The sequence below is a fragment of the Typopeltis vanoorti genome, chromosome 8 (assembly GCF_054136105.1).
Source record: "Typopeltis vanoorti isolate ZY-2024b chromosome 8, IOZ_Tvanoo_1.0, whole genome shotgun sequence".
NCBI classification, from domain to species: Eukaryota; Metazoa; Arthropoda; class Arachnida; order Uropygi; family Thelyphonidae; genus Typopeltis; species Typopeltis vanoorti.
The window spans coordinates 125,570,090-125,583,396 of NC_143556.1; the positions used below are offsets into that span (position 1 = coordinate 125,570,090).

General features: G+C 35.1%; 1 protein-coding gene across 1 annotated transcript in view; it reads right to left on the reverse strand.

Annotated features, from left to right (window-relative positions):
- LOC150104334 (atrial natriuretic peptide receptor 1-like) overlaps nt 1-13,307 on the reverse strand; it is a 282,793-nt gene that overhangs the window by 227,426 nt on the left and 42,060 nt on the right. Inside the window, exon 2 of the mRNA XM_090396460.1 lies at nt 1,515-1,629. Within this exon, the coding sequence (XP_090252586.1) occupies nt 1,515-1,629 (115 nt within the window). The remainder of the gene's footprint in view (nt 1-1,514; nt 1,630-13,307) is intronic.

Genomic DNA, 13,307 nt, shown 5'->3' on the forward strand with positions numbered 1-13,307 from the left:
GAATTCTTAACTACGAATCCTTACCCGATTTTTCTGAATGAATGTTTCTGAATAATCAGTGAGCGAAGCTCATTAAGAAAGGTTTAATTGTTACTCTGCTAACAGTAGATTTTTTAAAAAGTCACTGAATATGGAGACAAATCTATAGCTAACAGAGTAATTAAGGGTGAGGGCATTCCGGAACATATTTAAAGATTATTAAACGACATCAGACATCCGAAAAGATAATATTAACGGATTTTCAATGAGTAAAAGGTTGCATTCCTCAAATAAAATAAATATTGATTAAGATAAATAATGTATTATGAATCGTATTGCGGTGTTTTGTAACAGTTTTTTTTTTCTTCTTCGAAATACTGGGCCTAAATCTATTACTGGAATTATTCCAAGCATATATCTTTCTTCAGAAATTAGAGGATTGCGGTTTCTGGGTAGCGGAGCAAACATCTCCCCTGCCCGAGGCGATGAATCCCACAGAATGAAAGTTTGTATTTGGTCTACAGAGAAATGTTTTCAGATTATCGAATTATGGTACTCATATGTAACATACGCTTCAAACATTTCAAGAATGAACGCCAGTCGCATCCCTAAGAACCGTTGCAACATCCGAAATTATTTTCTCGAAGCAGTAATGATTAAACAAAAGTTTGATATCCAAAACGGAATACTAAATTCAATTCGCTTAAGTCAATAATTATTCACTAATAGATTACTGTAGTCTTTACATTATGTGTTTCCATTATTGCTTCGATTTTCTTATAGGCATTCTCATTTTGATCTACATCTTATAACAATTGCTTGATTTAATGCCAACTAATGCGCGTAAAGTAGATAGACAGATGCTTAGGTTTTGAAGCACAGAATACGATCGCGAGTATAAACGCTAGAGATTCAAATTCCCACAATCTGACAAATTCTATTCTGAAAAGTGCATTGGAATTTTTCACGCGTTAACGCTGCTAGTGCGCACGCGAACTGCATATTTGTCAAAACAGCCAAATTCCTTTGAATAAATTGATAGTTTTCACAATGTGCATTTTTTCAGTTTGAAAAAATGCAGCATTAAATTCGAATTATGTAGCATGAAGTGTAAATAAGAATTCACTGTTAATCATTTGCTGTGCTATTACCGATGATGGAAACAAGTAAATGTAGAGTGCGTGGGGAGGGACAATAGGAATTTAGAAAGAATATCGTTCAATATTTAGAAAACATATCCGCAACCACCTCGCTGCATTTATTTAATCCACCATCAATATTCCATGACTGTAGCCTGAAAAACTGGTGACGAACAATTATTACTTTAAATTCGACAAAGAACGTGTTTCGAAATCCTGTTAACATTCCCCCAGTAGTTGCACGCAATCAGGTCGTTAACGTAGTTTAAATATGCAAAGTGTGGGCGCTTAAATATATTCCGTCCCACCCACTGAAGAAGCTGTCAGTGGTTAGTAAAACATCGACAGCATTGTCAAGCTGAAATAGCAAATACAAAAAAATAAAAAATAGCCTACCTTGTGAATAGCTCAATGCTAAAGAAAACATATTCCCCGCTCTTGACCATTCCAAGCTCTTCAGCTGCTAGAAGAATTTCTCGAATCGCATCAGGGGAAGCACACATCACGATGACTGCAAATAGAAATAGAAGGGAAAAATTAGTTTGAGCTTAGGTTATCTATTTTAATTTTTTTTCTCGAAATGTAAAGCAATTAAAGTTGTTTTTTTTTTTGTAACTTATATTATTTCAGAAATGCGATTAAAATTTAAACTAACGAATATAATCAACAAAATTTATTATTTTTTTTGCAGATCATTTTTATCTCAATTGATAATTTAAATGACAAACGAATATACATAATAATCATTAACATATAGAATAAATATCAAATTTCAATGTCAAGCTATAAGATTCTCGCAGCGATGTCGCTGCGTATACTCATTCTCACTTCTATCGATTTCACTTTCCAATCTACATAATGCAACAACTGCTCAATGGATAATACTACAGGTTTTGCAGGCATATTAGGTTGTTGGACCATTTTTATTACATGGTGTCATAACCGTTACTTAGTCACTTTTACTGTTAGAAATTGTCCGTGATGTTGAGGGTTCCTTCTGCCTGGTTATACTCTCACGAGATTTATAGTACACATAGAGAATCATGGAATTAAATTTCGCTGTTATTAGCTTACCATGAACAATTTTCTTCGAAACTGATAGGTTTCCAATATTGTCAGATCTTACATTTCGATTATCTAAGTCTGAAGCACTCCTAACTGCATCAGCCGATTTATATCGTGTTCTTTCGGAATCTTTTTCTCGCCAATAAAACATTGGCAACCAACCAACACTATCTTACACTTATGCTCACGTCCACGTTTGTATAATTTCATTACGAACTGAAGCAGCAAAAAATATACAAGCTACGTATTTCACAAACTGCAAAACTGTTCTGCTTTAAGTATTAACATAAATGTGAAATGTAAATATCCCACTAAAAAACTATCAAACTTCATAAAATATGAGTAATCAAAACCTTTTTTTCTCATGAGAATTAAAATCAGTCTTATAGTTCACTCCGCTATTGCAAAATAATAACAAGTCTCACTGAAGTTATATAAGTTGTATAATTGTGATTTTTTTATACTTGTTCCAAAAATTATACCCTAATAAGCAAAAAAATAATGAATGTGATTGTTGACATCCCTTTTAATGGACATTTCAATTTCATGCGAAGTTTAAAACTTTTACTGTATTTCTCTTTTAACAATTTATATCAGAAATGAGTATTACAATAAAATTGAAATCATAAATGATCGGTGTCAGATCTGCAGACTCTGAAACACAAAGACTGGATTTTTTTTGTAGATTATCGGTTGTTGTATCTTGTCTTCTTATTCTTAATAAGCAAGACAGTTTTTAGTAATTAACTCTTCGGGGAAAATGGCTATTATAGATTTTCTGGCATTTATAAGCGGCTTGTCCATGACCATTTCGAGAGCAGTGTACAGCGATGGCCTCTTCTGGTTAGAAAAGCCAGAGAAGACAACTGAGTTGCGTTGGTGGCTGCATTTTCAAAATTAAAAATAATTAAAGAGTAACACATCGCTTATAAGAAATTAATTACATTGGACTGTAAATTTAAATGAATTACGGATACAATTCTAGTATCTACGACCAAGAAATTCTATTCACGGTATTTCTGCCAAAAACAACGAGCCTCCATTACTATTCCAGAATCTCCACACAACACCCGTTCAGTAGTAAAAATAGGTCCTGTTCCAGCCAGATTTGAAAGTTCTGGCCTATTGGGCCCTCCTATGAAAAGCGGGAGAGTAAGCGTGCTAAACGCAGCCTCCCTAGTGTAATATCATACAGTCTGCAGACTTAGGAAACAATTGAGCATCTGAAAATAATTTTGTGATCTCTACTTTCAGCTTCCTTTTTCTTTAAGATATAAGGCGGGTCAGATAAACAAAAGAAAACATACCTTTGTGGATTAAAAAGCACGACGATGATAGCTGTCTTCTATTACAGAATTTTCACTCCTTCTCCTTAACCGCAGATGGTCTTGCAAACCAGCATTCTGACTTTTCCCTTTATTAGGACTCCATTATTCAACCTGAGAACTGTAGATTTTATGAACAATGACCAGATAATCTGCCTTAAGCCGAATATGGCAGAAAAACTCTACTCTGAAATCTGTAAGCTATGGTTTCATTCGTCAAAAAAGTTTAGGTTTTGTCAACAATTAACAACAAAAAAAAAAAAAAAAAAACTTGATAATGAATATCTTTGGCACGCGCTAAGAAAATATAAAACAAAATTGATTGGAATTATATATTTTAAATTATCACAAAAAGAAATAAATTTGTTTAAAACATATAGAAAATCTGATTAGGAAACAGCTGTAAAGGGAAATATTTAACAGCTTAAATAGAAAATTTAAAACTGTATTTAAGTATTCTATTGCAATAATAAAAATCTGTAGTAGTTTTTTGTTGTTGTTTTTTCCATACATTTATATATTCTTGAATACATTTCCTTGAAAAAAAAATGCAGAGGAAATGTGATAACTGTGCACTGCTCAAAGATATCTTTATATATAATGAGCATGCTCTGTATATTTTAGAAGCTCTAATGCTAAACGATTACGATATAATTTCTTCAGCGCAAAAAATTTTAATAGTAAATAAAATTAGTAAACCATTTCAGATAACGACGTATATTTTTCAGTTTGTTTTATTCGTATTTTCTTTGGTTGCCAAGAAACTAAACTGTACTATGAAAAACATAAAATAATATATAGAAATAGAATCAATTTTCGAGCAGTAGCAAGTCTGGATGAGCCATCTATTGATTATTCCAAGAAAACCAATGCTCTATCGATTTATGGAAGTAAAAGTAAAATCATGATATGTAAAGCAATATGCATGACTAGACTTCACGCGTTGCAAACTTGAAAATAGTTCATTCTTATACTGGGTAGCGACATTAAAAGGTTTTAAAGCTTGTTTTTAATCATTAGATGAAAATGAATTTTGAAACAGATTCTGGAACTAATTATGCCAGTTAATATAATATTTAAAAATGCGAGTATCGTAGGCATTAAATTTAAAACAAGGAAGTCATCAGGCTAAATGTACCCAAAGTAATACAAGAAAAAGTAGAACTGGTAGATAACAGCGTATTTAAAAAAATCTCATTAATACACAGGTTTTTATACAGCAACGAAAAATCAAGATAAAATAGCTTTACTGAAATTTATTTCACCTGGATTTTATTGCGATTAGTGTTGTACATTATAACATGTCTTTCTAATCAAAGAAAGAAGGTCATAATTATGATTCTACCAAGAATTAGCACGCAGTAATTGGTTTGCTATACTGGGTTAGTTGCGTTGGATGAAATTAGAATCATGTTTTCCACCAGACCAACATTCATTTATTTTGGTGTGTGTGTGTGTGTATATATATATATATATATATATATATATATATATATATATATAGAGAGAGAGAGAGAGAGAGAGAGAGAGAAATCGTCGAAATTTCTAATTACTATGCCTATACTCTAATGGCAACCCAACCTATTCTCACTAAGCACGTAAGTAGGTGTGCACACAATTATATTTTCATCAGTTATAAATCAAAAATGGGACTGGATGGTGCAGGTTAAAATTATGTTTATCCTAACTACAGCACGGCACGTTTAGGAATGTGCACTACGAAGAATAATTTTGGAATTGGGCTATTTAGAAGTATGTGTTAATTTTGTGTGTTTCTGCCGGTTTGTTTAAAGAAAACTCCTTCCCCCACTATATGAGACTGGCTAACGTACTGGCTTGAAAATGCCTTTAAAAATGCTACTCGCCAGAAATATGTGACCACCCTAAATTTACTAAATCCTACTCGAGGAACGAATTGGCATGCGCCATTTGGTTTGAAAATGAACCGACTTAGCTGGTTTCATACGAGAGTATGAAGACTAATTTTACGGTGTTTTTTTTTTTTTTCCCTAGCTATTCATTAGAGCACAGCATGTGTAATTAAAGAGAAACGGGTAAAAAGGAACGCGACATGTTTCTCAAACAATCGAGAATTGCGCTTTTTGGATAAAAAATTTGTTCCAAAGACAGAGATAAACTGGTGTCGAGGCTAGCTGGTGGAAGGACGTACTGTCGGAGAGCTCCTGAAAGTTTTGCGATTTTTGTTGATTTATTAATATTTTGTTAGATTTAATTGTATAATTTTAGTATATTATTGTAATTTTATTAGTGTAGTTAGTGTACTAAAGTGTTTTATAACATAATCTATGTCGGGAAGTCGCCTCTAGAGGGATTCATAATGTGTAGTTTTCGTGAAAGCTCCAGATAAGATAAGCGTTATTTTCAGTTATCGTTGATAAATTTACTTTAATATTGCGTAGTTTTGTTTGCCTTGCGTATCTTAGTGCGTCTCTTTGTGTGTTTTTGTTGTTTATAATTTATAATTTGATAAAATACGTTACTAGTAATGGCTCCAGTACGAAGGAAAATGGCGGCCAGTAATGATGGTTCGCCATCTTCTTTCAAGAACGGTAATGTAAAGGAGATGATTCAGTGTACTATCTGCGAAATGTACGCCTTGCGGAGTGTGGTTAGATGATAATAAAGGAGTGAATGTGTGTAGAAAATGTAGGGAGAATGAGGAATTGAAGTGTATTTCGGATCGTGAGTATGATATTTTTTGTCAAACTTCAGAATGAAGAAAATAGGGATATGACAAGAAACGGCGAGGTAGTACCAGAAAATTGTGAAAGTGTGAATGATAGTATTAATGGTTTTACAGAGAATAAAAAAGATGAGATAGATGCAATGAGTGAGATCGCGTTGTTGAATGGTGCGATACAAAGGGCAAAACAGCAGCTAGAACGTATGAGCAAAAGTCGACTGAATGAACCAACCAATAATAAAAAATATAACAGGAAAAATAGGCGTATGAGTGTGAACATGAACAAAATGAAGGATAGAATGCTGTATGGAGACTCGTTAGTACGAGGTGTGTTAGTAGAGGATTTGACAAAATCGTACCAACCTGGTGCGACCATAAAGGATGTAACTGAGTCTATTAGAGAGCAAAAGGAAAGGGTGAAAGAAATGATTGTTGTGGCAGGTACGAATGATTTGAAAGGAGATAAAATGGAAATGATAGAAGACCTGAATGAATTGTTTGAGGTAGCAAAAGAAAAGACTGAGAGAGTTAGAATTATTAGTCTTTTGCCACGGTATGACAGTGAAATGTTTAAAAGGAGGGCCATAATTGCAAATGACTTTATGCGTGGGTTATGTAGGACGAGTGGTGTGGAATTTGTGGAGGTGCGGAGTGATTTCGATGGGCGAAAGGATCTATATAAGATGGATGGCTTGCATTTGAATGGTTACGGTGTAATGGTTACTTGAGAAAGTGTTGCTGAATGCAATGGATGTGCAAATTCAGGGAAACTAGATTTATTAAGGGGGGGGGGGGGTTAGATATACAGTCCTTAGGGAGGCAGTTGAATGTATGAATGAATATAATATGACCGAGCGAATAAGGACAACAAATCAGAGTGGGATAGTTAATATAAGGCATCAAAGTAGGTTTGGGGCTAATGAGGGTTTTAAATTTATGTACACTAATGCTAGCAGTATTAGGAACAAGAAGGAAGAGTTTTTGGCCATGGTTGGCATTTCCAGACCACAGGTTATTGGTATTAGTGAATCATGGCTGACTGTAGATGATATAGCTAGTGGGATTTAATGTGATGGGTATAGTGTGTTCAGGAATGACAGGGAGAATAAAATAGGTGGAGGAGTATTGTTGATGATTGCTGATGAGCTACAGCCAAGGAGAATAGAAGTTGAATTGCAGGATAGAGAAAACAGCACATTTGAGGCCATTTGGTGTGAAATTGTGGCTAGCAGAACTAAATATACAATTGGGTGCTGCTATAGACCAGGTGATGGAAAAGATGGTGGTGACAGTATGCACAAGCAAATAGAAGAAATGAGTGGAAGGAGGGTAATTATTATGGGAGATTTCAACTATGGTCGCATTGATTGGAGTGAGGAGAGGACACACGGGAGGAAGGAGTTGGATTTTATGCGGTTATTAAGGGATAACTATCTGCGACAGCATGTAATGGAAAATACTAGGGGTCAGAGAGTGCTTGACCTAGTAATTACATCTGAGGATTTGGCTGTAACAAATATGACCAAGTTGCCACCTATTGGTGAGAGTGATCATAGGGTCTTGACTTGGGAGGTGGCTAAAGGTGTGGAATTTTCAATTAAGACAGGGTACATGTGGAATTATCGGGCTGGAAAGTATGACAAGCTTAGGAGTTTGATTGGTTCAGTGCCATGACATGTACAACTGCAAGGACTAGAAGTTGATAGTGCATGGAAGGCAGTTAAGAAGTGTTTGCATGAAGCAATGGCTGACTGTATACCTAGAGTCCGAATAATAAATCAAGTAGGGGTTAAATGGATGAATAACACCATTAAGCTTGAGCTGCAAAAAAGAAACAACTATGGAGGGAATTTAAGGAGAAAGGTGACCGGCAGGCACGTGAACGGTATAAAGCGCAGGCCAGAAGGGTAACGAGTGTGGTAAGAAAAGCAAAAAAGGATTACGAAAGAACATTGGCCATGCAGGCTAAAGAGAATCCTAAACAGTATTTTAGATATGTAGCAAGTAAAAGGAAAAATGTACATGGCAGAATGATTTTAAAGAATGCCGATGGTAGGGAGGTAACTGAATCAGTTGATATAGTTGAGTTACTGAGTGAGCACTTTGCAAGTATATATCATCCAGGTGGTGACATTGCAGAAACGAATAAACCAGTAGATTATACGGGAATTGTGGTGAATGAAGTGGAGGTGAGTAGTCTATTGCATAACCTCAATGTCAATACATCCGTGGGCTTGGATGATATACCAGCATGTCGTACGAGAAGCAGCTAAAGAATTGTCAGTACCCTTGACCATTTGTTTAATTTGAGTCTCTGGTCTGGGTTAGTCCCGAGGGGGTGGAAAGAGGGGAAAATAGTTCCACTGCATAAAGGTGGTTCCAAGACTGCTGTTGTAAATTACCGACCGATTAGCATATCAGGAATCATTGTCAAGGTCTTAGAGAAATTAGTCAAGAAAAGAATACAGGATTGGATAGATGAAAATGGGATATTGTAAGGGGGACAACATGGTTTTGTGAAGGGTAGATCGTGCCTCAGTAACTTGCTCACGTTCTATAACACAGTGACGGCTGAACTGGATAGGGATAATGGGTTTACAGTGATACTACTGGACCTTGCCAAGACCTTTGACAGGATACCACATGGAACCCTAATCAGTAAACTGGAGCAGATGGGGATAGATATAGGGTTGGTGAGATGGATAGGAAGGTGGTTGAAGGAGCGATACCAGAGAGTGGTTTATGCAGGAGTGGAGTCTAAACGACGGCTTGTGACTAGTGGTGTGCTGCAGGGCTCTGTTCTTGGACCACTGCTTTTCAATTTGTTCATCAATGATATAGGAAAGGATCTGAGAGGAAGTGTTCACTTGTTTGCTGATGATGCAAAGTTGGGTAGAGCAATTGTGAGTGCACAGGATGTCAAAATTTTACAGGATGATTTGGATAGTTTGGAGGACTGGGCTAGGAAAAATGGATGTCAATTTAATGTGGCAAAGTGTAAGGTTATGCACTTTGGGGTGAAAAGAATAGCGGCAGTATATCGCATTGGTGGAACCGTACTCCAGGAGATTGATGAAGCCAGGGATTTGGGAGTGTTGGTGGATAGGGAATTGAAGTTCAGGGGGCACATTGCAAAAGTGACTAAATCAGCTCATCAAATCACTTGGCTTCTGAAAAATACTTTAAAATGCAGAGACAAAAAAGTTGTTGTTCCTCTGTATCGCGCCTTGATAAGACCCCTCTGGATTACTGTGCCCAGTTATGGGCACCAGGGTTTCTTCGTGATGGGGAGGAAGTGGAGAGGATCCAGAGACGAGTGACCAAGATGATAGAAGGTCTGTGGAATGAACCTTATGAGAATAGGTTGAAGATGTGTGGGTTGCAGAGATTGGACGATAGGCGAAGGAGGGGTGATATGATTGAGACATTCAAATTACTGAAGGGTTTCTATAAGATTGATCCAGAAGATATTTTTGAAAATATGACTGGTGGTGGGAGGACTAGGGGCCATGCATGGAAGCTGGGCAAGTGCGTGGTTGACAAGGGAGTTAGAGCTAGGTTTTTTACTTGGAGAGTGGTGAATGAGTGGAATAAGCTTCCAGAGTCTGTTGTGGGTGCTACGACTGTGAATGAGTTCAAGGCAAGGTATGATAGATACTGTGTCAATGTCGAATAGTTATTCTTGATATGATGTTAGGGCCTCCCTCGATGAGTCTGTCGACTCCTTGGAGTTGCCCGGAACAACAACAATAATAATAATAATAATAATAAATGGAATGGAAAGAAAGGGAAAAAGTTGGTTCGGTAAGTGTGAGCCAAGACGTGTATGGATGTAGAGCCACAGATGCTCGCGCTGTTTCAGGCTTAAAGCAAAGTGAAGGAATGATGGCCAGTTCATGCCACACCTTCGTATGAAAACAGTAGGATAGATTCGAGATTTTTTTCAGAGTAAAAAAAAACGGTCTGAACAGAAAAAAATCGATTGTGGGGTCAAGTTGGGTAATTGTGTAGATACCTACGATTAGTCTTTGGATTTCGTGAAGGTAAAATATTTTATACATAAAAAAATATATTTCTCTCACATGCATGCATAATTTGTGATTAGCCCTTGCATTGCATTAGCACCTACGGTTGTTAGCTTAAGAGGTAACTGAGCTGGTGTTTTAATAGGTTTGTTTGTTTTATTTAAAAAAAAACAAAAGGGAGTAGTATCAGAATCTTCGTGATCTGAAATTTGTGGCTGGCGTCTAAAGTATATGTTATGAAGTCAGGTTAAGATTTTCAACAGATTGCAAGGTTCAATTTTTTAGTTGTAATTTTCATATATCTTTACAATACTATGTCGGACAATCCCTAGAAATGCTACGGATATAAAAAGGACACTCCTGGTGTAAGCATGTTGTTGAAAAACATGAACAACCTTTTTTTCAGTTAAGTTCAAGAAAGCTATTGCCGTCCCGTAAAAAGTGCCAGAAATCATGGCACTTCCTGTTCACTAACATGTTAAAAGTGGGATCAGTTATTAGAGGGAAAAAATAATGCAGTACGTTAAGAGTAATGCAAAATTGAAAAAAAAATAATTAATCGCAAAATTTAGTGTTGTTATTACCTTTCTGAATAATCTACGTTATGTTTTGTTACATTTTTGTCACAACTTTTTCCAATGGCTTTTCCCACTCAGTGATGCACTATTGTTTTACAAAATCATTACATACGAAATCCTCAGTGGAACAACATGAGAGAATCGAAAGGAAATTTTGTGCATGCAATATCTAGTTTGCATCTAAGCCATTAGCGAAATCGCTTTCACCACAGCATAGCTATCATCTAACTCGCTTGTCATTGTTATGCTGTGGTGAAAGCGATATTGCTAATGGCTTAGATGCCATTATATTATATTATATACGTGTAATATAATCAATAAATGATGATTACGTTCTAACCTACGTGGGTTACATCAATTCGTTCATAATTTACTCGTAAAATGCAATTTGTAAAATATATAGGATTAAATAAGTGATTAAGCAATTCCATCCATATCGAAATGAAATTCAGTGTAATTCGTCATATTGGCGAATCAAAATTACATCACACAGTTATATCGGGAAATAACTCAGAAATTGTTGCCAGATTTGATTGATAAAATGCAAATTTTCTAAAGATTTCAAGTAGCCCTACAAACGAATTCATATTATCAAAAATTTGATTATAAAAAAATACTTCAGTTAAAAATAGCTGCAATTTTTTGCTAACGTATTCTGTGATTTATTAGTTTTTAAATCAAATTTTGACAAAATGTAAGTGCTCTTGTGTTCTTTAGAATACTTAGAATTTCAAATGCATGTTTATTGGTGGAGTATGCAGGCTAAGTTTATATATGTTACTTTTTTGCATTAAAAAAAACAAAGTAAAAAGTCTAATATTTAAATCTCTCATGATAAAAAGATAAAATATTACTTAATAAGATTGCCATAGAGAGCTTAGTTAGGTTGTAATTATGGCCGAAGCAGATTAGGCTACGATAATCGATATACTTGTAATTCAAATGTTTAGCGTAAAAACAAAATTAGGACAAACATTTCTAATAACAATCAATCAACAAATTACATAACTTATGTGATTTGGTCATATATCATTGAATCTCTTCAAAACATTTCCTTGCATTTAATCACAGATATCAGCAAAGCATGAATCCTTTCAACAAATTTCTTTGATGTTATTTTTTTTCCCAAGGCCTAAGGTTTAGAAACAGCAAAATAATCTTTATAACAACGATCTCAAAACAAAGCATTAAGGATATGCCAGTCATATTTTAACTAAGAATTAGTTATTCTACCTAAATGCAAATAGATAGTGCTTTGAAATATTTTTTTTTTAATACGGAGATCATCACTCGATGCAGTTTTTCTCCGCTGAAGTGTTCATTTGTAAAATTGCTTTACCAAAAAAAAAAAAAAAAAAGCAAAAGCTGCAAACAGTATAATTTTATAGTGTTTATCGGTAAAATTTGCTGTTTTTGCAGAAACAAGTCATTTTTTGACTGTGCTCTCTTTATCCCCATTTATATGGTATTTATATCTTTCGATTTGCATTGAAAACACTTGTTCCATGACTTTACAAGGGAAGATTTTTTCCTTCAACGTTCAAAAGAACATTTTTTGCTTTGTCAGATTAGGTTTCACAAGATGCTTTTAAGAAAGCAGGAGATAAAATCAAACGAAAGTAAAAATAAGAACTAACTCTTGGGTTAATGAGCTTTTTTTTTTTTCATTTTTGTAATTGTGCGAAATAAGCTTTAAAAAAAAAATGTTATTTGCTTTATCTCTATCTCATTCGTAAGGGCATCCATACTACCTGAGTGGATAGCGAGTAGCTTTGCAGCCAACAGACTACAAAGCGGCTCACTACCCACAAAAATGGAAGTGGTAGTCTGGAGCGTGAATCAAGTATTACATTAAGCCCAGCGCGATAATGATAATATAAGTTTCTAATCTTTCATAAGTGAGATTAAACTAAAAATAAGGCCTTTGAGGATTGCGCTCTTTGGATAAAAAATTTGTTCCAAAGAACAGAAGTATATGCAATGGAAGAAAAAGACAAAAAGTTGGTTCGGTAAGTGTGAGTCAAGGCGTGTAATGGATGTAGATATTTGCATTCGAGAATTGCTCCGCCTCTGATGAAGAATGTTCATGTTAAAATCTTATAATCTGTTAACTGGAATTCTAGAAAATGTGTACATTTCAAAATATTCGTATTCAGCGTTATTGATATCAACCAATAGGCCGACGACGTTTTTGTGTGTGCACAAAAATAATATGTGCACACCTACATACGTGCTTAGTGAGAATAGGTTGGGTTGCCATTAGAGTATAGGCATAGTAATTGGAAATTTCGACGATATATATATCGTCGTACAGCAAACTAATTATTGCCTGCTAATTCCTGGTAGAATCATAATTATGATCTTTCTTTGATTAGGAAGACATGTTATAATGTACAACACTAATCGCAATAAAATCCAGGTGAAATAACTGTCACTAAAGTTATTTTATCTTGATTTTCGTTTTCAAAACGAAAAATGTGCTTTCGCTAAAA